Source organism: Numida meleagris, chromosome 5 (assembly GCF_002078875.1).
Source record: "Numida meleagris isolate 19003 breed g44 Domestic line chromosome 5, NumMel1.0, whole genome shotgun sequence".
In the NCBI taxonomy this organism is placed as follows: Eukaryota; Metazoa; Chordata; class Aves; order Galliformes; family Numididae; genus Numida; species Numida meleagris.
In genome coordinates this window covers 38993684-39017161 of record NC_034413.1, presented here as the reverse complement: position 1 = coordinate 39017161, position 23478 = coordinate 38993684, and the positions used below count along the sequence as shown (strand labels likewise).

The 23478-nt window shown below is 43.6% G+C and overlaps 1 protein-coding gene across 1 annotated transcript; it reads left to right on the top strand.

Annotated features, from left to right (window-relative positions):
- Positions 4217 to 21521, top strand: FRZB (frizzled-related protein). Its single transcript, XM_021399455.1, has 6 exons — positions 4217 to 4727; positions 10695 to 10742; positions 16353 to 16418; positions 17854 to 18058; positions 18301 to 18364; positions 20353 to 21521. The coding sequence occupies exons 1-6, from the start codon at positions 4274 to 4276 to the stop codon at positions 20461 to 20463; spliced, it is 948 nt and encodes a 315-aa protein (XP_021255130.1). The 5' UTR covers positions 4217 to 4273; the 3' UTR covers positions 20464 to 21521.

Sequence of the window (23478 nt, the reverse complement as noted above, 5' to 3'; positions counted from 1 at the left end):
GCCTTAACTGCTCCATCTGGAGGTGGTTGTAGCTCCAAAAGGGTTAAGTTTCTTGTGTCCTGAGTATGGCCGCAGTGGGAGGAAAGGATGCGTTTTTCATTATCAGCACGTTCATTGTAATAGCACGCAGCCATTTGTTGAATTAGAACAATGAGATAAACGGATATAGAAGTTGCACATCTGTACATAATGCTACCATGGAGGCTACCTCATATGCTTAAGTACTTGAGCAGAAATTTGAAGAAAAAAAAAAAAAAAGAGGAAGAAACTTTCCTAATGTTCAGTTTATGAGCCCAAGAGCAGCCCAACCAGCTGTGCTTTGGGTGTGTGTTCAGCTCAGCTCCTTTTGCTGTTAGTGTTTTCTGCAATGCAAATTGATTCTGCAGTTATTTAGGCAAATGTAGTAGTCCACGGTGCTGTTGTCTGAGGGGCATGTTTGTGGAACTGGGGACAAAGGTCCTGTTAACCTCAGTTCTGATGCCTCTGAAAAATAGGTTTTTGTGACATTTCCTAGTTTTAAGAACCTTTTGGCTTATTTTCCTACACTTATAGTCACAAAGTTGTTGGATGCTGTGTCGGGCATACTGCTTGCAGTGCACCTGGCTGCAGCGTTCTGCAACAAAGCAAGTGCAACTTCCAGCATTCCACTGGGAAGTGAGCACTGCGTGAAGGAAACTCCATCAGCAAGGAGCCGTGAGCCCCTGCACAGCCACACAAGCTGGGAGAGGTCCAAGCAGCAAACAGGTTCACCCTGCAGAATGAGACATCCGAGGCAGATGCACACATTTGTTTATACATAATGCTTGTATGTCTGTAGGCTGAGCGTCTTCAATGGTATTAACTAAAGCTGCGGTTGGCATCATTTTGTCTTTGAAATGTGTGTCAGATTGTGCTTCTAGGCGTTTGCAGATGAACCAGCATATTTCCCTACCTGTGCTATTAATTGTACCGGTAACACAGAGCACAGAGCAGCAGCTTTATGCAGAGATTTCAACAAGACAGGTAATGCAAGCAAATGTGAAAAATTTGTCTCTAGTATGCCTGCATGTCCTGAGGGCACGGGATAGTTAACAATGAGCTGTCTCACAAAAACAGCCTGAAAAATTACAAGTCTGAAAGAGACTGCCTTAAAAGAACCTTTTCTTCTTCCTTTCCACTTCCAAGCCATCCACACAGAGATTATTAACATAAGTTAATGGTCCCCCTGTGCTTCGTCTACCTGAGGGAGCTGTAACAAGACCCAGGCTGGAGCAGGAAATGTACAATAAATCCCATTTTTATGACTCTGGAAGTCAATGACTTTATGGTTTTAGTAACAGCCATGGAAGAAGTATTGTAGAGTTTTGGGCATGGTGGTTTTCAGGTGGTTTGTTTTTGTTTTGTTTTTGTTTTGTTTTGTTTTGTTTTTCCCCAAGGCAGTGTATTTAAGTAAATTAAATTGTAAGAACCCTGAGATTGCTACAGAAAATCTTGGGAAAATGAAAACCTGTTCTGAAGTAGTGTTCTTCTCAGCTGTTTTTCTGAACAAATGCAGATTGGGGCATGTTCCTTTTTTAGCTGCAATGGCCAGAAGCATGCCCTGAAACAACCAGAGTGGTTCATACCTAGTAGCACCAAGGGCAGCCCATGCCAGCAGCAAGGCTGTGAGCCCTCAGCACCTTGTCTGCTGCTCCCAGGCTGCTGCAGGGCCTGGGGACCGTGTGATCAACGATGCGGCAGAGGATTCAGCATCACCCAGTGTCACAGCTGAGTGCACGCTGTTCCCTGCTGCACCCGTGGGTTTGACGGCATCTGAAGTGTAAACATAGCGGGTGACAATGGCATTTTGTCTGCCCCTGCGGGTAGTTATTACAACAGAGGAGGGAAAAGAAGATGCACCTATCTTGCATTTTAACTGATCCTTGCTGTGATTTTCCTGTTCTGAATTTCACTAGCATCTCTTAGTTTTAGACACTCTCATTTCTCACCAGTGAGGTAATGCACATGAGGTGGCTATCTGACATAATTCCACTGACGAACATAAGTACAGCTGGGTTGGGGTGCTGTGCTCTGCCCCAAGCAGAGGAGGTGCTGCTGGGTGCTGCCGTCCTTCCTGTGCCTCTCCAGGCCACAAGGAACCCCTGCGCCAGAGCCTGGAGCTGCTGGGCTGTGTGTTTGGGGATGCTGTGTGTCTAAAGGGAGAGCTCAACACTGGAAGATGGCACTGGTGTTACAGGAGCACCTCGGCCACAGTTCTTCATCCTGGCCAAACCTCTGTGCGAGTCAGGGAAGGAAAATGAGGAATGCAACTCCTTCCTGCTGGGGGACCAGACGGAACTACACAGTTATAGGGAATGCCATGAACCACTGCAGCACTGTAACCAGACAAGCAAAAGAGCAAGTCAGCGCTGATGGGCTTCTCTTACTGTTGCAAAGGCGGCTTTGAATGCCTATTTTGTTTTCAATAATGCAATATTTCTATTCATATGCTGCATTCGGTGATGTATTTCTTCCATCCTAATACATATTTACATACTTCAAGATACAAGGTTAAACTGCAAGGTTAGTTAGGCTCATGTAGTTTCCCCACAGCTAAGATGCCTGTCCCTACTGCTGGGAAGCCGCTCTTGCTTCTCATGGCTGATGCTGTTTTTCTGACTCCTGTGGGAGAAAAAGCAGCAGAGGGAGGAAAATAGGGAGTGGGGGAAAAAAGACCAATGGCTGAATAGATGAATCCTTGCTGTTTGAGAGTAGTTCCTTACTCGTCTCCTTCTGGTGCACCAACAAAGACATCAGTCCCTTTCCATTCCTCCACAGCACCCCACATGCCGTTACATGGATGTACCCAAACAGAGTTACGCTGTGTTAGCAACTGTGTTATCAAACCTCTGCCAGCTGAAATCCATCTTCCTGCTTTGGCAATTCCACTGATGTATTGTTTTCACTTTTTTTAGAGGGGTTATACAAGAGTAATGAGGGCAGCTTGGCCTTGAGTTGTGCTTTGTGCTATGGTGGATTACCAGGGTTCTGGCGGGATGCAGTAACAATAACAAACTTTGTCTTCTGCATATGAGCTCCTCCAAGAGCAAATCCCCGCCTGAGGATCCATCCCTGCTGCGGACTGGTTTGTTCTAGGAAATGACTTAGTGTGATATTACTGCTGTATTATTATTATTCCTTAATGTTATGGGTCTGCACCACTGTCTCAAAGCTCACCAGGAAACGCTAGGCGTGTTTTCATCACAAAGTTTGTGCTGATTGCACACCACACTGGGCTGGTGCGGCGATAACATGGCTGCTCCTGTTGGATGGACCCATTCTGGGGACATATCTCTGCTACACATGATGAGGGAGCTCAACATTGTCACCAGAGAGGTGTGACACTGTGCTTGGTGCAAGCTGCAGAACAGTATTTTCCTTCTTAACAGGAGAAGATGAAGGGCAGAACAGTGGCACCCAAAGCTTTCCTGCCTCCTTTATTTTGATATCAAAGTGCTCAGTGTCCACCAGCTCTCTGACAGATGTTGTAGTCAATCTGAAGAGAGCGCTATGCCTGGGAGTGAATCAGTTGGAATTCGGAGCCCCTGTTACAGGCGCTGAGCATCAGTCCGCGTGTGCACTGTGGTGCTGCTGTTGGTAGTGTTGTCCCCTCCTTGTCTGTCCTTGACAACTGCCATTGGGACCGCAGCTTTCCTCATGCAGGGAGGTATTTGTTTGGAGCTTTGAACCAATACGTAGGCAACAGTGCTAGAAATTTTGTGTTTCGGCTTTCTAAAGTAAAACCTTGAAAGTATTCTGTGAGAACTCCTTGAAAGAAAAGTGCTTCGAAGGAAAACTCTTTGAAGGCAAAGCATAGGAAACGTTCTAAACCTGTTCTGTGCTCTTACCCGCGCTCAAACAGGTGACGCGAAGCCAAACGCAGGGCTGAGAGTCGCATGCTGTTTTGAAGGAGCCAGAGCCCCCCGTGCCGCCGGCCACGCTCGGGGCTCTCCCCGCTCCCGGCCGCCAGGTGCGCTCCCCGCCGGGTGCGGGACGCGCTGGATGCCGTTCGCTCTCCGCACAGCGCTTCCTCTCGCACCACGCGCTGCGAGGGGCCGCCCTCGGGCACGAGCAGCGCAGCCTCGCTGCTTTCCCCACTCCCCGCCCGGCCCCTTTGTTCCGCCCGGCCCGGCCCCGGCCCCGGCCACGACCCCTCCCTGCCCGCCCGCCCGGGGGCGGTGCCGGGGTCGGGCCGAGGCGCGGAGCGTAGCGGCGGGCGCAGCGCTCGACCCCTGAGCTCGGGGCCGTCGTCGGCATGTGGCGGGGGCTGCCGGTGCTGGCCCTGGCCGCGCTGCTGCTGCTGGGGCGGGCGCCGGCGGGGCGGGGGGCGGCCTGCGAACCGGTGCGCATCCCGCTGTGCAAGCCGCTGCCCTGGAACATGACCAAGATGCCGAACCACCTGCACCACAGCACGCAGGCCAACGCCGTGCTGGCCATGGAGCAGTTCGAGGGGCTGCTGGGCACCAACTGCAGCCCGGACCTGCTCTTTTTCCTCTGCGCCATGTACGCGCCCATCTGCACCATCGACTTCCAGCACGAGCCCATCAAGCCCTGCAAGTCCGTCTGCGAGCGCGCCCGCGCCGGCTGCGAGCCCGTCCTCATCCGCTACCGCCACGCGTGGCCCGAGAGCCTGGCCTGCGACGAGCTGCCGCTCTACGACCGCGGCGTCTGCATCTCCCCCGAGGCCATCGTCACCGCCGAGGGCGCCGGTGAGTGCGCGCCGTCGGGCCGGGGCCGCTCGCACAAAGGCCGGCTCCCTGCGGCTTCTCCTCTCCTCTCCGCCGTCCCGTCCCGTCCCGTCCCGTCCCGGGGTGGCTCCGCCGCTCGGGGGAGCCCCGAGGTGACCCCCTCCCGCGGGCCAAAGGCAGCGTGTGCGCCGCGGCGCCGGGCGCCTGCGGGAGCGCTTCGTGGGGGCTGCGCGCTGCTCCGTGCCTTGTGCTCGAGTCCCTGCCCTCCCTGGGGGCTGCGGCATTTGGCGGTGCCGATGAGAAATGCCCCGCAGAAATGTTAATTTGCAGTAGTGGCGGAACTGGAAGTTAGAGCGGGGCGGTGGGTGGCTGTCACGAGCGAGGTTTGACCCGTACGAAACGGTGCGCCCCGGTGATGTTCGGAGCCGGAGGGAGCCCCACAACTGCCCTGTGTTCTGTCTGTAGCTGAGCCAGGTGTGCTCCTCTGAGCCCACGCTGCCCTCTCCAACTCTCGAGCACTCGGTGCTATGCCCTGCTACCTCCGACTGCCGCTAGTTATTCTCTCTGGCCGCCCTCCTCTCAGCTGTCCTTCCCCCCACGCACCGTCTCGCTGTGTGCTGGGGATGCCTTGCTGCAGCCTTGCAAGGGCTGCCGACCTGCTGGGCTCTTCAACGCCAAGCACCTTTCTCGGCGGCGTTGAGGTGCTTTCAGAACTGCCTTAAAAACGGACCCAGACCGAGTGAGGCTTGGCAAGCCTGCAGCAATTTGAAAGCAATCACATTCAAACCTGGAGGGAGGAAGTTTGGCTAAAATTGCCCCCGAGTTACCTATTTCTGAGGACCTCAGCAGTACAATGACCTCTTTGAGGGATTCCAGTGCCGGATCCATGAACACTCTCTTTCAGTGAATGAGAACCTGATGACATTCTCATTTCTGGGCTGAAAATGTTGAACTGATGCATTATGTACCGGACTGAAAGAATCCTTCTTGAGGGAATGAAAATGCTCCTTTAGAGAGCAGAAGGAAAGATTCCTGTTTGAGGAAGAGGTAAGGTGAACACTTCCAAATTCAATTCTCCAAATGAAGCATCGCAGCCAAGCAGAAGACACGGAGAGCAAGCTGCTCAATGGCCTGCATGCAGAATGCTGCTCTTGCTTTATCTCCTAAGCACTCGCAGACCTCATGCTGTTTGCAAACAACACCCAATAGAGCAGGCAGAACTATAAACCCATTTGTAATGGGCTTTTCTTGTAGAAGAAGGTGCTTTTATTTTTCGGAAGTGAAATCTTGATTTTTCATTTTTCCAGAGGAGTATGCTACCTGCAGAGTAAGACTTCTTGACCATTTTCTGTCCTCTGAAGGTCTCCCTGTTATTTCTGGTGAGGACTGATGTGTCTGCCCAGTCCCTTTGGTAAGGTGGCAGCCTGAAGGGCAGCACGCTGACAGAGCCGTCATGGTTGGAACAGGGGTGGAGGTGAGGAAGCTCCATTTCCGTTCCTTTTCCAATACCAGACTGTGAGTCTTTGATGAGCTAAGTGCTTCTCTGACCCTCAGGGAACACTTTGCTAGAATTCCCTCTCACCATTACAGTAGCTCATCTTGGCTCTTAGGACAATGACGCTAAGTTGAAGATGAATTGAAGTTTGCCTGACGTTTTTCTTTTGATGTCACAGTAAGGATGGAAGGAGTCCCTGTTAGTTGTCCTCCCCCTGCCTGCTGGACAGGAGCTGTTGCCAGATGAGGAGAAGCTGTGGCTGGCAGAAGCTGTGGCAAATCCCACAGGAAAGTTCACTTTCTGTTATTGAGCTGTGGGCTACACATCCCGTGTGAGCATCTCCTGGGACTTCTTTCCGTCTGTAGCCCCAGTTGAAAGGCCTGTTCAGGGGCTTCCTCTTAGCAGGAGTGAGGAAGCTATTTGTGTCTTTCTCCTGATGTTGCTTCAAGGCTGAAGATATTGAAGATATGAAGTAGGCGCTGTTATGTCCATGATGGAGAAGGCTGCTAAGGATAGTGCAAGTGCTTTGTTTGGGGCTCAGTTAAAGGAGAGTTGTGCAGCTGGAGTTAAGAGGCAGTGGACCCTCTGGGCTTGTGCTTGTCTCCAAGTCTGAGCAGGGCTGCTACACCTTGCTGCTGACCTGCAGGTCTGAGGGCCCTCAGGTACAGGGACCACTTTCAAGCCAGCACTCCATGGGAAATGTATCATGTCTTTAAATTTGCACCCAAAAAGTACCCAAAGTGACCATATTAATTGCTGACGCTCAGATGCATGCACATTTAGGCCTGGGTGCTTGCTCTTTTTATGTCTCTAGTCATGCGTTCACCTCCAGTTTTGAAGAGGGAACTGGGTACTGCCCATACCAGAGGACGGATCCATTGGTTGAATTTCTGGCTCTGCAAGTGTTAAGATCACGATAAAGTATGGACATGGTTGAAAAAAAAAAACCAGGAAAAACTCTGTATCTTGTTGCTTACCCAGTAGATGCAGGAGTGACTTTGCAGTCCTGGATGTTTCCTTTGGGAAGTTTTGAGTGGTGCCTTGGTAAAGGTGGTCACATCTCAACATACCTTATTTTTTGTTTTGTTACTTCCAAGCAGCAATATTTACTCTCTGATTTAATTTGTATCCTCTGTAGATAATCCAGATGCGTCAGGTTACCTGGCTGCGCATACGTGGAGCTCAGGGCTCATGCATCTGGCTCCCTAGGGGCTGGTGGGAATCTTCCTGCTCCTGTCACTAGGAGGTCTGTGACCAGTTTAAGTGCTTATGAATTTCAGTATTAGACAAAGTGGCCTCTCTGTTGCACCAAACCACCTGCTCACCACTGCACATACTTTATCCCTTTGGCCTGGAATAAGAGCACTCTGTATTAAAAGTTGACATAAAAATGGCTTGAAGGCGTATCAGGCTGTTAACGAGATGTTGGAGAAAAAGGAAACATCATAAACATACAATAAATGTGAGAACCATTTTGAGTGATTATCATAAAACAGTGGATTAGAATTCTGACTCCTTTTAGAAATATAATCTCTTAAACATTAAAGAAAATGATACATGATTTAATTGACAGAGACATGTTCTTAGATCTGAAATGAAGCTGTGGTTTCTCGATGTAGTCCAAGACCTCTGCAGCTGCTGCATGCCCAGATGAAGTTGTTGTAACCCAGAACTTGAATTTGGTACTGTACGCTTAAAAGCAAAATAACTGTTTCCCATGCTCATTTTTCACATGTTGTTAGCTTTCTGAAACAGTGCTCTGACTCTTGCTTTACACGTCTCTGCTTATGGCAGTCCAAATACACAAAGGTGTTGGGGGAGTAGTCAGGGCAGTGCAGAGGGTGAGCAATGATGCCCATCTTAAAGTTGGGATTTGTTTTAGTTGTTTGCTCAAAACTTGCAGGCAGTCTCATTTCTTAGTTAAAGAACAAAATGACTGCAAAATTTAAGCCTTGAAAAAGACTATATTCATGATATTAATGATAATACCATTGGTCTAACGCAAACCATTACTACACTTCTCTTTGTTTGCCTTTGGAGATCTGAGTTCACCAGGATGGCTTTTTTTTTTGTTTTCTTTACGCGCTCACATGAGACACATAAGATGTACACACAAAATTAAGTTTTACCAAATTGCTTCCTTTTCCCAAAGCTCTCATACAAATCTGTGGTCCAGAAATCGTTCTTTTGTGCACTTACTATGCAAACGGCTTTTATTATCTCTTTGTTAACTTTTTTTTTAATAGCATCCCTCTGAAAAAGTATTAATTAAAACAGCTTATTGGAAAAATCAGTTTGGATTTTTTTCCCCCCACCCTTAACCAAAATGTAATAGGAGGCCTTTGAATTGGTGCTCTGGATAATATTTCCTCTTTGGCAATCTTGATAATCATCACTGACAGTTATTTCTTTCAAAAGATTGTTTTGCGTAGACAAAACTTGGCAAAGAGGTCCTCTCAGAAGAGGAGCAGAACAATAGGAAGTCAGCTGCTTATTTTTCAAAATAGCTTAATTTTTTTTTTCTGCCTGGAGGTCTAAGTAGCGTGTGGATAAGCGTGATGGAAAGGTCCCATCCTGTGAGACAGCTGAGGTCAGGGGCTGGCATATCATGGTTCCTCATGCCTGTCTAACCTGGTGGCTGCTGGTAGGGCTGGCCACGACCACCTTCCTTGTCCCTTCCCTGGTCCATGGGAAGGGCCCAAGTGGTATGAGCCTTAACCGGTTGTTGGCTACGGAAGAAGGACTGGGAAGTTGCAAGCCTTTTCCAAGACATGGCATACAGTGGTGAAAAGTCTCCAGTTGCTTCTATAAGCCTGCACTTCTCACTCTCAGTAGAAGCTGCTCATCCCTTAACATGCACAAGTGCCCTGAGAAAGATGAACATCACCTGAAGGTCAAAACTTGTCTGTCCCAAGACCTCAAAATTAAGATTAATCATGATTCTGTGATTCTATGAAGTGACACAGTGGTATCTGTTTACTCCTCCATCGTTCATCAACAAGCACTGCGCGCTGACCACAAATGCAGAGCACAATATGCTGCACACCTTAGCCTGAACTCAGACAAAATGCACCAGTCTATATGAATAGCTTCTCTGCACACAACTGAATTGCTCTGCTGTTGCATAGCCAGCTGTCATGTCACATACCCATAACCACTGGCTTGGGGGTTGGATGAGTGACCTGGCAAATGAATGCCTGCAGAATTAGGAAATGGGTTGAGGATGAAGCTCACTGGAACTGATTTTGTAAAAACAAAACAAAACAACAATTAGGTTGTGTACCTAGAAGTGGAAGAGAACATCTGGTGGAATACAGTTGGGTTTGGTATTTGTTTGCAGTAGCAGGTTTATATTACACATGTTGAGTGTTTACCACCCTTGTTGCATCAGTGTTAGTTTTGAGGATAGTTCTTCAGCCAGTACAAATTAGTCTACTGGTTAGTGCAGCTGGGGATGTCTGGGGCTCTCTATTTACAGAATCTGTGATTCAGTAACAGCCCCTGCTCTTAAAACGTAGTCCACGCATCTAAGTTCTTCACCTACGCCAAGTATCTTCCTAGGCTGTATTCTAATACCAGGATTGCTGTATCCAAGGTCCCATAAGGGTACAAGAAAGACTATGTTTGTATGATACCAACTTTGACATCTGGAAAAGCTGAAGAAACCTTTGGCCGTGCTCACTTAGAGAAGGGGATTTTATTTAAAGCCTATTTGTTTTCCCGTTTTATTTGTCCTTCTAATAAAGTATGCAACCTCTCTTCCTAGTCTTGTTTCTCTTGCGAGTTTTTTTTTCCTTAAGTTGTGCAAAACTACGTGCATTAACATACACATTTTTTGTTATCAGATATGTTTATAAATCCATTAAACTATGTGATTTGATTAAAAAAATAGATTTGAAATTATACATTTTACTAATGTGAGGCACATTCCACATACAGATGCGTCTGAAAACAGTTCTTTGAAAGTTTGGCACAATGCCTTTTTTTTCCCTTCCATTCTTTATTTGTCCTTCAATATAATCAGCATGTTTTTAAACATGCTGAGGGGTAGGGGAAGGTCTGAAATGTTGGTTTGGCATTTCTTTCAACGATACGATTGTGGTTGGTTTGATTTCCTTGGTAACCGAAAAAAAAAAACAAAAGGAATTTTTCATTCATCATCTAATTAAAGGCAAACTCTATGGATGTAATTTTTAAACGTTGCAAATTCATGCCATAAATTTCCACCCTTGTCCTAAACCTGCCAGTCTCTGCACTCGAAGCAGGCTATTTAATATGGTTCACCATGTAACACTATGTACCATATTTATGTGAAGCTCAGGTAAGAATTGATGACAACTCTAGCAGAAACAGGCTGGCCTCTGGAACTTTACAGTCTGCTTATTAATATATTAAATATCAGAGAAAGATAAAATATCGTATGTATATGTGTTGAAATATTCCAATACTAAAAACACTAACATTTCTTTACATATTTTACGAATCCATGCCAGATTTCCCAATGGATTCTAATAATGGCAACTGTAGAGGGAGCGGCATTGGTGAGTACATTTTTCTAAAACTATATAATAAACTGTATGAGCACATCCTTTTAATACTTAATGAAGAGCAGTACTAGTTGAGGCATAGATATTCTAACCTATCTTGAGATCCTGTAGATCGTGCTTTTGATTTGTGCCTATATCTGTTGTGGGAACGTGGGATTTGGGTCTGGGAAGGCTATGTACTTCTGACCAAATCAGTTGTACAACTCATGTTTCTTCTGCTTTCATGAGGGCAAAATTCCCATGAAGTCAAGGGGGCTGTGCTGATTTCATTACAGTGTTTGTCTTGAGCACTGAGAATGATCATTACATGGGTTTTCCTCCCTACTACCTCCCTACTACCAAAAATGTCATTTTCTCTTCAGCACATCCAGTTGTTTTTCCATGCAGAACTGAAAATGCAGGGAGGAGAATAATGCTGTAGTCATTGGCAGACTTTTGCTAGCATACCAGTATGAATTTTGATCTAACTGAGAAATGCTTGCTGAAACGATGAGAAGGAAAATCCCAGGTCTGTAAACTGCAAAGGGACACCGTTGGGATTGTATGCACCCAAATAAGTTTCTGTAAACTTATAAATGCTGTTGTTGTAAGGTGCAAGGAAAGCAGAAGTTAAGTTGCAGTGTTCACAGTCTGCAGGAGAGAAGTGAAAAAAAGTTAGACATGTAATGTTCTTTGTGTTATTTGTTTTAGCCAAAGGAGGCTAGATTCAAGCAGACTGCTTGAGATTCAGTACAGAAGGAAAATCATTTCACTTTGTAGCAAGCTGGGGAGTACACCAGCTCTCTCATTCACTGGGGGTAAAAACATTGAAGATTGTGGTTCATTATGACTTTCATATTTTCAGATTAAATTCCAACTTCTCTGCAGATAATGCCAAAACTCACAACAACCTGAGGAAATGGAGGCTGAGACCTTGTGAGGCTGTTTTTATTCCAGCGGGTCCCCTGCTGTTTTTACTTTACTGTTTGGTTTTGTTTTCACTGAACAGAGTGAAGTCTCTTGAGTGTCGCCACTATTCACAGGCAGTGCAAAGAAAAGCAAAGCCTAGTTTGGTAGCTAACATTATAGAAAGGTGAATTTGTTGCTCAAGCAAGCCAGTGGCCAATGACTATAGATTTCAAGACTACCTTGAAATTTATTATTATTCGTTTGGAATTTTTCTCCTTCAGAGGCACTGACCAGCTACAGTACATACTGATGCCCAGTTTGTTAATATAAGCACCTAAATATGATTGAGCAATGAGAAGAATTAGATACCAAGTTTTGCTAACTTCAGCATGGATCTCCTATCACCTTATATCAAAAATATTAAATGTATCTTAAGAACTGCCTGCCCTCAGGGATGCGGAATTCAAAAGTCACATCCAAAAGAGAGTGAGGATGAACAGAAAAAGTGCTGATAAAGAGAAAGGGTAATATCTTTATCACTAGCTTTTTGTTTTTGGAACACAGTTTGTGGTTCAGTGCGCCACACCCATTTCAGCTGGCTATTCTGTCTCTTGGAAGTAAGCTAGATTTCTGTATGCTTCATGAGATGCTATTCAGGCCACTTAGAAAATTTTCCAGACTTCTTTATCCACAACTTAAAATGGAAGCATCTGCCAGGTTTGAGCATTTGCTTAGATTGTGCCTGCACGAGTATTTAAGATGACATGTTTGTAGGTACTGATTATAGCAGAAGACTTTTTTCCCTGTAGTCCTTTTATTTTGGTATTTACAGAGAGAAGTTTCCCATGGCATAGATGTTGAGCATATGTTGGTATTATGTTGACATATTTTAAGAAAGAATATTTAATGGCAAAGTCAGCGGAGATCTTGTTCCAAGTTGGTGTGAGCCTCCACTGTCCATCTTGGTGCTTAGGCCCTGATGGAGTTGTGGCCCCTGAGCTCTTCTGGCAGCTTTGGAGGAGACAATCAGGTCAAATGGGACTTCCCCTTAGGATCAAGAGACAGTGAATTTTTACAACACAATTTTCTTGCAGCCACCTTTTGTGGATATTTCGCTTTGCTAGGGAAGGCTCAGAAACATGCATCAAAGAAAATCATGTTTTCTAATACCTGCATCATGTTCCCTTTGAAAGCCACCTTAACAGGTGATGAGAGAAATGAGTTGCTTATCACTCTGCATCTGGCTTTAGAACTGACCTTGGCAAGTGCCTTTGTGCCAGTTTCTGTATTCCTAAGTAGTAATTAGAAATAATGCATCATTTTGTAAAGTACTTTAGTATATAAATTTGAAAATCGCCAGAACTTGTTGAATATGAATGCCAAGATGCCTGCATGAGTATGGGTCAGAGCTGCACGTCTTTTATGGCGTGTTTCAAGGCAGCTTATAAAATGGGCCATAATTTGGTCTAAAGTATGCATGAGCTCCCACAGGCAGAAGGGAAGCCAAAAATCACTTCTCAGCCTTTATTATTTTAACACAGTCCCATACAAAAGCCTAAGTCTGTAGGATACTATATATAGGTTCCCAAGGACATGTTTGAAATTCAAGCAAACAATATCCTCTTCTGTTGAGATGTTCTCCTCTTTCCTGTATTTTTTTTTTAATTTTCAACTACAAAAATCCTTGCAGTCCAAAATAAATAATAATTTTGAGAAGTCCATTACCACAAGATACCATCTTTTTATTTAATGCAGAAATCTTAAAAAGAAAATAGAAGTTATTTCCCAAACTCTTCACGGTGGATTTAACTAAATTGCTGGCTATATGCATCATTTTAGAACAGTGATGCATAGAAATAGGCTGTGTTAAGTCTTCTTCTACTTAAACAGTGTGTGAAATGCAGCCAGCAGACAAGACTAGATATTTAGGACACTGAGTATGAATGAGGACATCTGAGTTGTACTCACAGCTCGCCTACTCTTCTCTGAATTAGTTTTTGCTTCCAGTGGTACATTGGAGTAGATGACCACATACACATGATACTGGGACCTGTGATTAGAGAGGGTTGAGGCAGTGGGCTTGGAGGAAAGTTACCAGTTCACTGAGTCTGACATTGTCCACCAAGCTCTACTTGCATGCTAGTTGAAAAGAAGTGGATATTTGCATTAGAATAATTGGCAGTGAAATACTGGGAGTGTTAATGAAAGTATGGGTCTGGGGCTTCAGCGTTAGCACTCCCAAGGCACTAATGAAAATGTTGTTACATGCAGTACTGTTTCCAGCTGTCTGGAAGCCATGCCGCTGGATGTGCTGCTCTTCAACACTCATTTGTGTTGTGTTTTGAAGGTCATCCTGCTGGAAGGGCTAATAATTTCCCTATTCTAATTATACCTAGGGTTCTGGATCACAAACCCAAGCAACAGCTGGCCTAGCTTTGTTGCTAGGTGTATACGAAGCACAGGCTTCAATTGTACTCAGGGCTGATGACACATGGTGTAGATAGATCAGAGGGCTGATCATGGCAGCCTCTCTGCATTATTCTTTCCAAATTAGAGAGCAGGTGTGCTGGTGGAACCATGGTGGGATCAAGGGGACATTGCCAAGAAACTGCTGAGCTTTCCTACTTAGAAAGTGCAGGCTGCAAGCATCTGCTGAGTTTCATACTCAGTGAGGTGGTTGTTGCCACAAATCAGAGGTTTTGAGCTGCTGGCTCTACTTGTTTGTTGGTCAATAACTTCATTCCTTCTGGCTCTCCCAGTTTTCAGTCCTACACTCCATCATATGGACTCATGAGTAGCTCCTTGGTTTAGTTACACCTATGCAGTCATTTGTTACTGAAGGAATTTTTAGTCCTCTATGATTTCTTAAGGGAGTAGTCAGCACTTGAGCACTGCCCCTCCTTAAGTTGTTTCAAGTAAAATTAGCTGGGAAAATAATGTCTAGCTGAGAATTAGCTGAGAAAGTAATGTCTCTGTGGCAAAAGAGCCTGCCTTCTTACCTTTATCCCTTTCTGCTATGTGGCTTTTATCTTAAGGATGAAATACAGTCCCAGTGTCAGGTGGTTTTTTTTTGCAAATCCTGAATGAGCACCCTGACCAGGCACCTCTCAGTGCTCCTTATCCACAGACATTCCAACAGTGACATGAGACCTGAAAGTTGTGCGCTGTGTTGTATCAAAGTCCTGTGTGGGATGTGGCCCTTTACCTATCAGTTGGATCAGCATTTTAGATGAAGCACTGTCTATAGTGTGTCTATGAAAAATGCTACGCTGTGATGCTTTGGAACAATACTTGCTGGATTGGCATCTTTGTCTTGTCATTGTACTGTTGGAGAAAAGAAATACTGTCTAGATTTTTGACTCATTTTTACTTTAAAATAAAGCACTTGTTTGAGGTGTCTTCTTTAGATTGAAATAGTTCAGTTGGAGCGGACCTTAAGAGATTATCTAGTCCTGCTGTCTGATCACATCAAGGCTAATTAAAAGTTAAAACGTATTAAAGAGGGCATTGTTCAAATGCCTCTTAAACATTGACAGGCATGGGATCATCCACTACCTCTCTAGGAAGGCTGTTCCAGTGTTTGACCACCCTCATGGGAAAATAAAATTTGCTAAAATCTAGTATGAACCCCCCTGGCGCAGCTTTGTGTTGTCTTGTCATAGAATTCATAAGATCAAATGCAAGTGTGCCAGTGGTTAATGTGCTCCAAGTAGTACCTTAACATTTCCATCTAGGACAGTCCTTTGTTGAGTGTATAAGCTGTAGTGTGCTGTGTTGGTCAACAGACCAACCACGTCCAGTTCAAAGACCATTTCCTCCTGGCCCATTTTACTAATGGTGGCAGAGTCCAGAGCAGGATCAAAGGCAACACAAAACGCTCCCAGCAGCCAAGTGAAGCGCTCCAGCCTCCTTAATAGAAGCTCTCCTAAACCTCCTGCTCAGTACTGCTGAAGTGAAGACTGAGGGGAGGCCTCATCATCATGGTCTACAGCTTCCTCATGAGGTGGAGCAGAGAAGGCAGCATTGAACTCTGCTCTCTGGTGACAGTGTCAGGGCCCACGGGAACAGCATGGAGCTACATCAAGGGAGTGTCAGGCTGGGTGTTAAGAAAAGATTCTGCACCAGAGGGTGGTTGGCATGGAACAGGCTCCCCAGTGCAGTGGTCATGGCCCTGGGTCAAGCTGCCAGAGTTCAAGGAGCTCTTGGATAACTACATCAGACATAGGGTTTGAATTTTGGGTGGTTCTATCTGGAGCCAGAAATTGGACTCAGAGATCTGTGTGGGTTCCTTCCAACTTGGAATATTCTGATTCAAAGAATAAAGGTTTTTCCAAGACCATGCTAGAAGCATTCCGATCAGAAAGTCATTTGTCTCTTGGTCTCACCATCTTCTGACATACTTTAGCCACTGATTGTATCTCTTAGATATCTTCATGTGTAAAGTTTATTTTGTTGTTGTTCTGTATTTTTTTTTTAATAAAATTTCATCATGTCAGATTTTCTCCTAGAAATATTTGAGATCTTATGGACAGTTTTATAACACTTTCCAGCACAGCAGACCACTAATACTCTGTGTTGTTCAATTTTTAACTTCTCTACAATAAATAAGTAAATTCAGAGAAGGAAAATTCTTGTTAGGTGTGTCTTTGGGGTTTTGGGGAGGTTATCACTGAACATAGGCTGTTTTCTTTCTAAATAAAAGTTTCTGTTTTGTAGAACGCTGCAAATGCAAACCTATAAAAGCTACCCAGAAGACCTATCTACGCAACAATTATAACTATGGTAAGGACAGCTGCATGGCCAGCTCCCAGTCATTTTAGGAGGAGATCACTGTTTATAAGGCTACAGTTGGAGAGTTAAATAGGACTGAGAAAAATGTCACAAAAATAGCCTATGGTTTCAATTACTGATGGTTAATCCGGTTGTACTTATTACAGAAGATGTGGCCTGAAACTTTTCCAAATTCAAAACTGGGAGTGTTTATAGAAGGATAGAGGAGATTAGCCTAATATGTTAGTACAAGAGTGTCTTTGTTGACGTTGAGTGCTAGTTATTTCAGTGTCAGCATGGGCATTTGGGATTCATGCACTTTTTTAGTGTGAAAAGTCATTTGTCAAAAATGACATTGTGGGCTCCTATGCTTGAAATTCCTTTTGGATTTACAGGTCTGATACATTCTGATTTCACAGAAAGGGATATTTTTGCTATTTTTCATGTCTAAAATCTCACCATGGCATTTAACAGGCATACTAGGCTTTTGCCTTCTTGTGCATTGAAGCCAGCAATGAACAACTTTTTGACTGAGTTTGTCAGTACAACCTTTAAAAGTGCATAGTGTCTGTACTACGTCCTCTATTGTCCAAATGGCCCTGGTCTTCTAGCATATCAGGTCCACTCTGTTACTTTTTGTAGGTTAGAAGAAATTAGGAATCCAAGGAGTTTATTGTATGTTATGGAAATGATCTTGTTTGCAAGCTGTGAAAGATGTGGTATTCTCTGGAGTGTTACCACCGGGTTTGCTTTAAATTCGCATGCAACATCAGTTCACTGGTCACTGTGAGAGACCCAAGTATCTGTTGACTTTGAAAGGCAGCTTTCCCTCCTATGCAGCTTACAGCAAAAAGAAAGAGTAAGGGAAGAAACAATTAAACAGGTCACCAGGTCAAGATCAGGAGTATTTGGTATACATAAGGAACAGAGCAGATTGGTGCTGGGTCAGTGGAAAGAGGATGAAAAAAGGGAAGGGCCTGTCATCCGATAGAGATAGCGATACAATAAGCTTTGATGCATATTCATGTTTCATGAAAAGCTAAGAGTGACAAATTAAGTTCAGACATCTGTAGTGCAAGCAGTCCGAGAGAACAGTTGTAACATGAGGCAGAAGGAGAACATACAAAGAATGAATTAAATACATGAGGTGGGAAGGGCAGAGGGGAGGGGATGTTAAAAATCAAGCCCAAATTTAACGGAACACCCATACAACTGGTACATAACTCCTGCTTGTGACCCATTCTGTTTTGAAATATACTGAGCTACCTGCAGCCTCTTGCTGGAGGGTAAAGTAGTGAAGAACTGGGGGCAGGGGAGCTGCAGAATCCAGCTGAGCTTCTGATAACAGACCATACAAAAGACTAATCCTAGAGGTCATCAAGAATGGCCCAGGGGCAACCTGCATTGTCTGCTGCTGTTAACTATACTTTTTGCTACTTCTTCCTAGTTATTCGGGCAAAAGTGAAGGAGGTGAAGACTAAATGTCATGATGTCACTGCAGTAGTGGAAGTAAAGGAGATTCTCAAATCTTCCCTGGTGAACATCCCAAAGGACACTGTAAATCTTTACACAAACTCTGGCTGCCTCTGTCCACCACTCAGTGCCAATGAAGAGTACATCATTATGGGCTATGAAGATGAAGAGCGCTCCAGGTAACTCTTGCAGCATTATCTTTGAGGTGTTATTTGTTGTTTGTTCTCCTGGCCTTAGAGATTGCATAGTCACCAGCTAAGGCAAACTTTGTGTCGCTCTGCATAGCACTTTAATCATATTCTCTACTCAGAGGGATTGCTGAGAGCCACAGAGCTCTGCAAGTGCAGAGACTATTGCATGTATTGGATTCTATAGGTCATACATGCATGCTGGTAGAGTAACAGGTTATCTCCTTCTATAGGTTACTCTTGGTGGAAGGCTCCATAGCGGAGAAATGGAAGGATCGACTTGGTAAAAAAGTAAAGGTAAGAAAATAGCTCACCAAAAGTCAAATATTCCAGATACCATGGAACAGCTGCTGAAGTTTCACAAAGCGAAGGAAAAAAACACACGCTGACTTGAGCTATTTAATAATAAGTATCGAAAATTAACATGGCCTATTATTACTCAGAAATACATGCCAAGTAGAATAAGTGGATAGCAGTCGAAATCTTCACCTCAACAAAGCAAACCACGGAAGTGTTTTGCCTTTGTAGGGAAATTGTGCCTTCTGCAACATGTATGTACTTCATTGGGATTGCAATATTAATGAAAAAAGAGGGATTTACAAGTGTTTTCCAGACTAAGTCAGAATTACACTTTTCAAGTTTTAATATTCTTTAAATGTAGTTAACAAATTTTAAATATAGTTAAAAAATTGCATGGATTAATGACTATTCTAAATTTGTCTCTCTTGCTTAGATGTGGAAGGTACATGATAAGGAAGTCTTGTATTTTACTCGTAGCCAACTGGAAGCAGTGAGCTCAAATGGAAACAATATATGAATGTTTTCTCAAATGTTTTCTAATTTTAGTGTATTCTAATGACTCCCATGTTCTGGAAGGACTGCCTTTTTATGCTTTGATGCACAGCAGAGTATTGGCTATTTCGACATTGCTAGGAGTGTAATTTTACACAGATTTCTCTTTATTTTAAAACAATTTCTCAACTGTTGTCTTGACACAGTGGTTGTACTTATGCAAACCAGTCTCTTCTGCTGAATGCTTTCTCCAACAGTTTTAATGGTGACTGGCAGAAAAATATTGTTCTCATTACAAATACAGGATTCTCTGTGTAAATATGGTACATCCACAGCGATTACATGAGTGAAAAGATATGGGGATCTTATTCCAAGCTGTTGTTTGATTTGGCAGAACTTTCTGTAATCCAGTGCCATGGAATAAACACCAGGTTGCTGCTGCAGGCTGTTCTCTGTTCAGTCCCAGTTCAGGGGTGGCAGGGTCATATATGGTTTCTTTCTTGGGAGCTCACATATTTTCTAGCTTATTGCACAGCTGGGATTGCCTTCTATCAAGCACTGGTTTCAGTCCAATTCAGTTGTTTTTCTGTCCAGTACTGGCTTCAATATGCAGAGCATTTCTGTGGTAGCTCTGGTGCCTCAGCAGTGAAGAGGCTCACAGATAATTTTTTTAAAAAAAGCAATACCTAAACTCAATTTTATTTTTTTTCCCTAATCATGTGATACTTGTTCGTTCTTGCTGTACTCTCAGTTCTTACAGCTATTGATACATAGCAGGTGTGGATAAAGATTTTGGAGGTCTTTGTACCACTATATCAATGACTTCTCGTACAGTAGTGGTGCTTGCATCAGGAAACTAGTTGAATAAATTAAAGTATCAGGTATAAAGGACAAGAAATTTCTAATTAGGAATTTGTGGCATTTATGACTTGGTAACTTCAGACCATGTTATGTTAGCATGGTGCAGAAGCTGGTGAGAATGTTGTTTACTGTTGGAGAAGCCTAATGAGGGCACTTCACTTCTCATCCCAGTCTCAGTTTTCATAAAGTCTCATCACTTTTTCCAGTTACATTTATTATGTCTTTTTGTACTGCAGTTGCTATTGCCTGGAAAAGTAAAAGATAATTTTTAAAAAAAGCACTTGACTTTTTTCCCTAGTTTCCCTTAGCGACTGCACAGGTGGCTTCATTTACGTTTGCTTTTTTAGATGCTGCTGAAGACATGGCCTTGCCATCATCCCCTTCAATCACAGAATGTACTAAACCAGGTCAGGAAGTGGATTCTCCTCTCTGCTGGAAATCATAATTCTTAATAACCTCACATTACTCCATTGGGCCCAACACAGGGTATTGTGGTGATAACAGCAGTGGCTTCTGTTGTTGTTTGTAAATCCACACAGTTACCATATTTATTATAATAATAACATTTATTATTTATAAACACTAACTTCTTCTGTCATCTTTTTGCAATTCCTCTGCATTTTGATGTGCAGCGCTGGGATCAAAAGCTCCGCCATCTTGGCAAGGGGAAAGGAGAGCCGGGACAAAGTGATTCGGCGCTGAAGACTGGCAAGCCCAGCAATCCCCGGCAAGCTCGCAGCTAGATGTGAAATGCCCCATGCCAAAATTCAGTGGACTGTCTATCAAAACTTCACTGTTGGAGCAACAAAGGAGAAATTGCACTATTGCACGTTATATTCTATTGTTTACTACAAAATAATGTTTTAGCTTATATTAGTTTTTATTCTCCCTCTTGTTTTCTACCTTTTTTTTTTGTTTGTTTTTGGATGTGTGCAAGCTCTGGAAATTATATGTTTTTCTGTGTTATTACGAACTGTAGAAAACTGCCCTTATGAGGTGCAGAAAGGTCCAGACATGCTGAAATTGCCATTTTAATTCCTGAATCTTCTTAGGAGGAGTAGTGGTGCAAGCAGGAGATCTAGTGCAGCTCATCATCAATGACCTACAGCAGCTTCCTTGGCTCAGTCATTCTGATCACAGCCTTGGTCACTGTTTGCAGAAACTCCTTACTGGGCTGGAGTTTGTTAAGTGCATAAATTTGTATTTGAAAATATAATGGCCATATACACACACAAGTTAGAGTTATGTGGCACTTCTGGAAAAATAATGAAGAGGAAAACACAATTTTTTTAATTCTCTGGACCTTGTAGGAATCCTTATATAGTTCTGTGACCCCAGAACTTAATTTATCATACATATCTTCTCTTATAATGGCAGTTTCTTCTTTTTTTTTCGTTCTTTCTGCTGAGTTGTAGGAGTAGACTGACTTACCAGGCCTGCTTCTCAGTACAGGTCTGCACTTTATCATTTTTATTTTGTGGTGTTATTCTTCAGTCAGTGCCTATATGAGCAAGTGTTCAATACTCAGTAAAATACATCCAATAAAAAAAAATTGTAATTGTCAATATGGACCTTACCTGACATTTGAACCAACATTGTATTTTTATATTGCTGTTCAAAATATAAAACCCCAAATCCCTTCTTTTTTGTGCTTTTATAAAATTCTTTGCAGATAGTAATAACATGTTTGAAATTAATCACTCTGTTCTTCTGTTTTTCTTTTCTCTCTTGCTTGAAAGAAATTAAAATGATGTAAATAAAATAACAGTTCTCTCCACTGTAATATACGGAGGGGAAACCACTCTGCTTAAGATGGCTGTTGGGTTTTCAGCTGTGAGTATTTTCCATAGCCACCTATTTTTCTAGTTCACCTAAATGCATTCGGCCCGCCTCTTGTTAACAAAGCAGTGCTGCAGTTGTTAGGTTGAATAGCTGCTGATAGTGGGGTATTAAGCCTTCAGCTGGTTTGGTGTTTGCTCAGAATATTGTGCAGGCTGGCTCAGAAACTGTGGAAGGGCTTTCAAAGGAGAAGCTGATTTTAAACAAAAAAAAATCATATCTGTAAACCTTGCTCTGATGTATTTTGGACATGGTCGTTCTTTCTCATCTACTCTGTTGGTTGGTTCCTGGTTTTTCCAGGCATGTTGTCAGCAAGCAGGTATCTGCCTGTGGTGGGTCACAGCAGATATGTCAGGATGAACATCAGTACTGCAGCAGCAAACAGACTTGAGGAGTGAGTAAACAGCAAGTCCTGTGAAGCCCATTGCCAGTGTTATCAATCATATTTACTTATTGGGCTTTAGACTTTTTTTTTAAAGCAGTGAATAGCAGGCAGTTCATATGAGAAGGAAGAACTGTTGCACAAAATGTCAAGAAAACTACAATTCTGAGTAATCCCATTTCCTACTGTGCTCCTATCCCCATACTCAGAGCTTTCTGAAGAAAGCTGAGAAGTTTGTAGTTTTGCACCCTGCTTAATTCTCAATTAGAGACTAATCTAATCTACTATGTAATTTATATTCTGTGGTGTGAAAATGTTTTTGTTTTTCTCCTCAAATTGCATTGAGCTTTGCCTTGTGCTGCCCCTATCATCTCTTCAGAACTTCACTTGAAGAAAGTCAGTCCCTGTTAAGAGGTAGCATTTAACTCAAATTGTTTGTAAAGGTCCTACTCCCCATCTAGAATCTGCTCCATTTGTCTCTGGAAGACACTCATGCTTCATCTTTTAATCACCCTAGTGAGGTCAAAGGGAAAATAAGGCTTTCTGGGGACAAAAGAGGAGGAAAGCAGTAGCTCCATTCATTGAGTAGAGAGCTGGTTTCTGGTCAGCTTCAAATACTAACTGTTTTATTTGCTAGGCTTGAACTCATGCCCAGTCTTTGTGTAATCAACAACATGATGACAAGGAAGCGGGACAGCTGTTTATAACACTATTAACCTCTGCTGTTGTGCATTTCCAGCAAGGACAGTGGGGCACAGTGACATCCTCTGAAGGTGAGTGAAGCTACTAGTAGTGTGGTAGCTCTCTGCACCACGCTGGTGAGGACAGCTGGTTACTTCTTGTTCCTGTTCGGCTGGGAGAGCAGCTGAGAGGTAAGGGCAGCCTTGTTCATAGCTTTTGTGCCCATCACTTTGCTGGTGAGTCCCTTTAAATGACCATCCACGTGCTGGAGAGAAAGCTGTTTTTCCTCTTTTTCCCAAGCTCTTCTGTAGGTGTCAGCATCTATCTCCTAATCTTTGTTTTTTATCTGTGGTGAAATGGCTTGATGAGTCAATGTCAATCTATTGTGAAAATCTTTGTATCTATGTAAAGACCCAAAGCATTTAGTTGTTTCATTTGAAAATATGTGGACTTTCTTTTTCAGAAGGTTTTTGGAGGCAGCACTAAAATTGCGTAAGAGGAGTGCAAACAAAAATGCATGTGTGACAGCCAGCTTATTGGCTGTGTATAATGCGGTTATTTTACTGGCTGATGCACATACCTATGTATGCACTCGTGACCAAGTGTCATGGGATGTATAGAAGGACTGACTGAAACCATGCCTTTCCCACATCTGGGTTATATTATTCCAGAGAGCAAATATGCAGCCTGAAATCCCTGTGGATAATTAGCCTGACATGTTGCTTATCAGAAGGCACCCTTTCTTACCACAGCTCAGCAGATGAGAAGATGGGAGTATTGAACACCAAAGCTATTTGTGAGCCATGTCTGCTTTCTGATGGGGGTTCACTTGTGGTATTAATAGATCTGCACAGAA

Excerpts from the sequence above, each read along its gene's own strand:
- FRZB (XM_021399455.1), top strand. The coding sequence starts at position 4,274 with ATGTGGCGGGGGCTGCCGGTGCTGGCCCTGGCCGCGCTGCTGCTGCTG. Across the intron at positions 10,743-16,352 it reads CTGTAGAGGGAGCGGCATTG|AACGCTGCAAATGCAAACCT; the intron begins GTGAGTACATTT and ends TCTGTTTTGTAG. Across the intron at positions 18,365-20,352 it reads GACTTGGTAAAAAAGTAAAG|CGCTGGGATCAAAAGCTCCG; the intron begins GTAAGAAAATAG and ends TTTGATGTGCAG.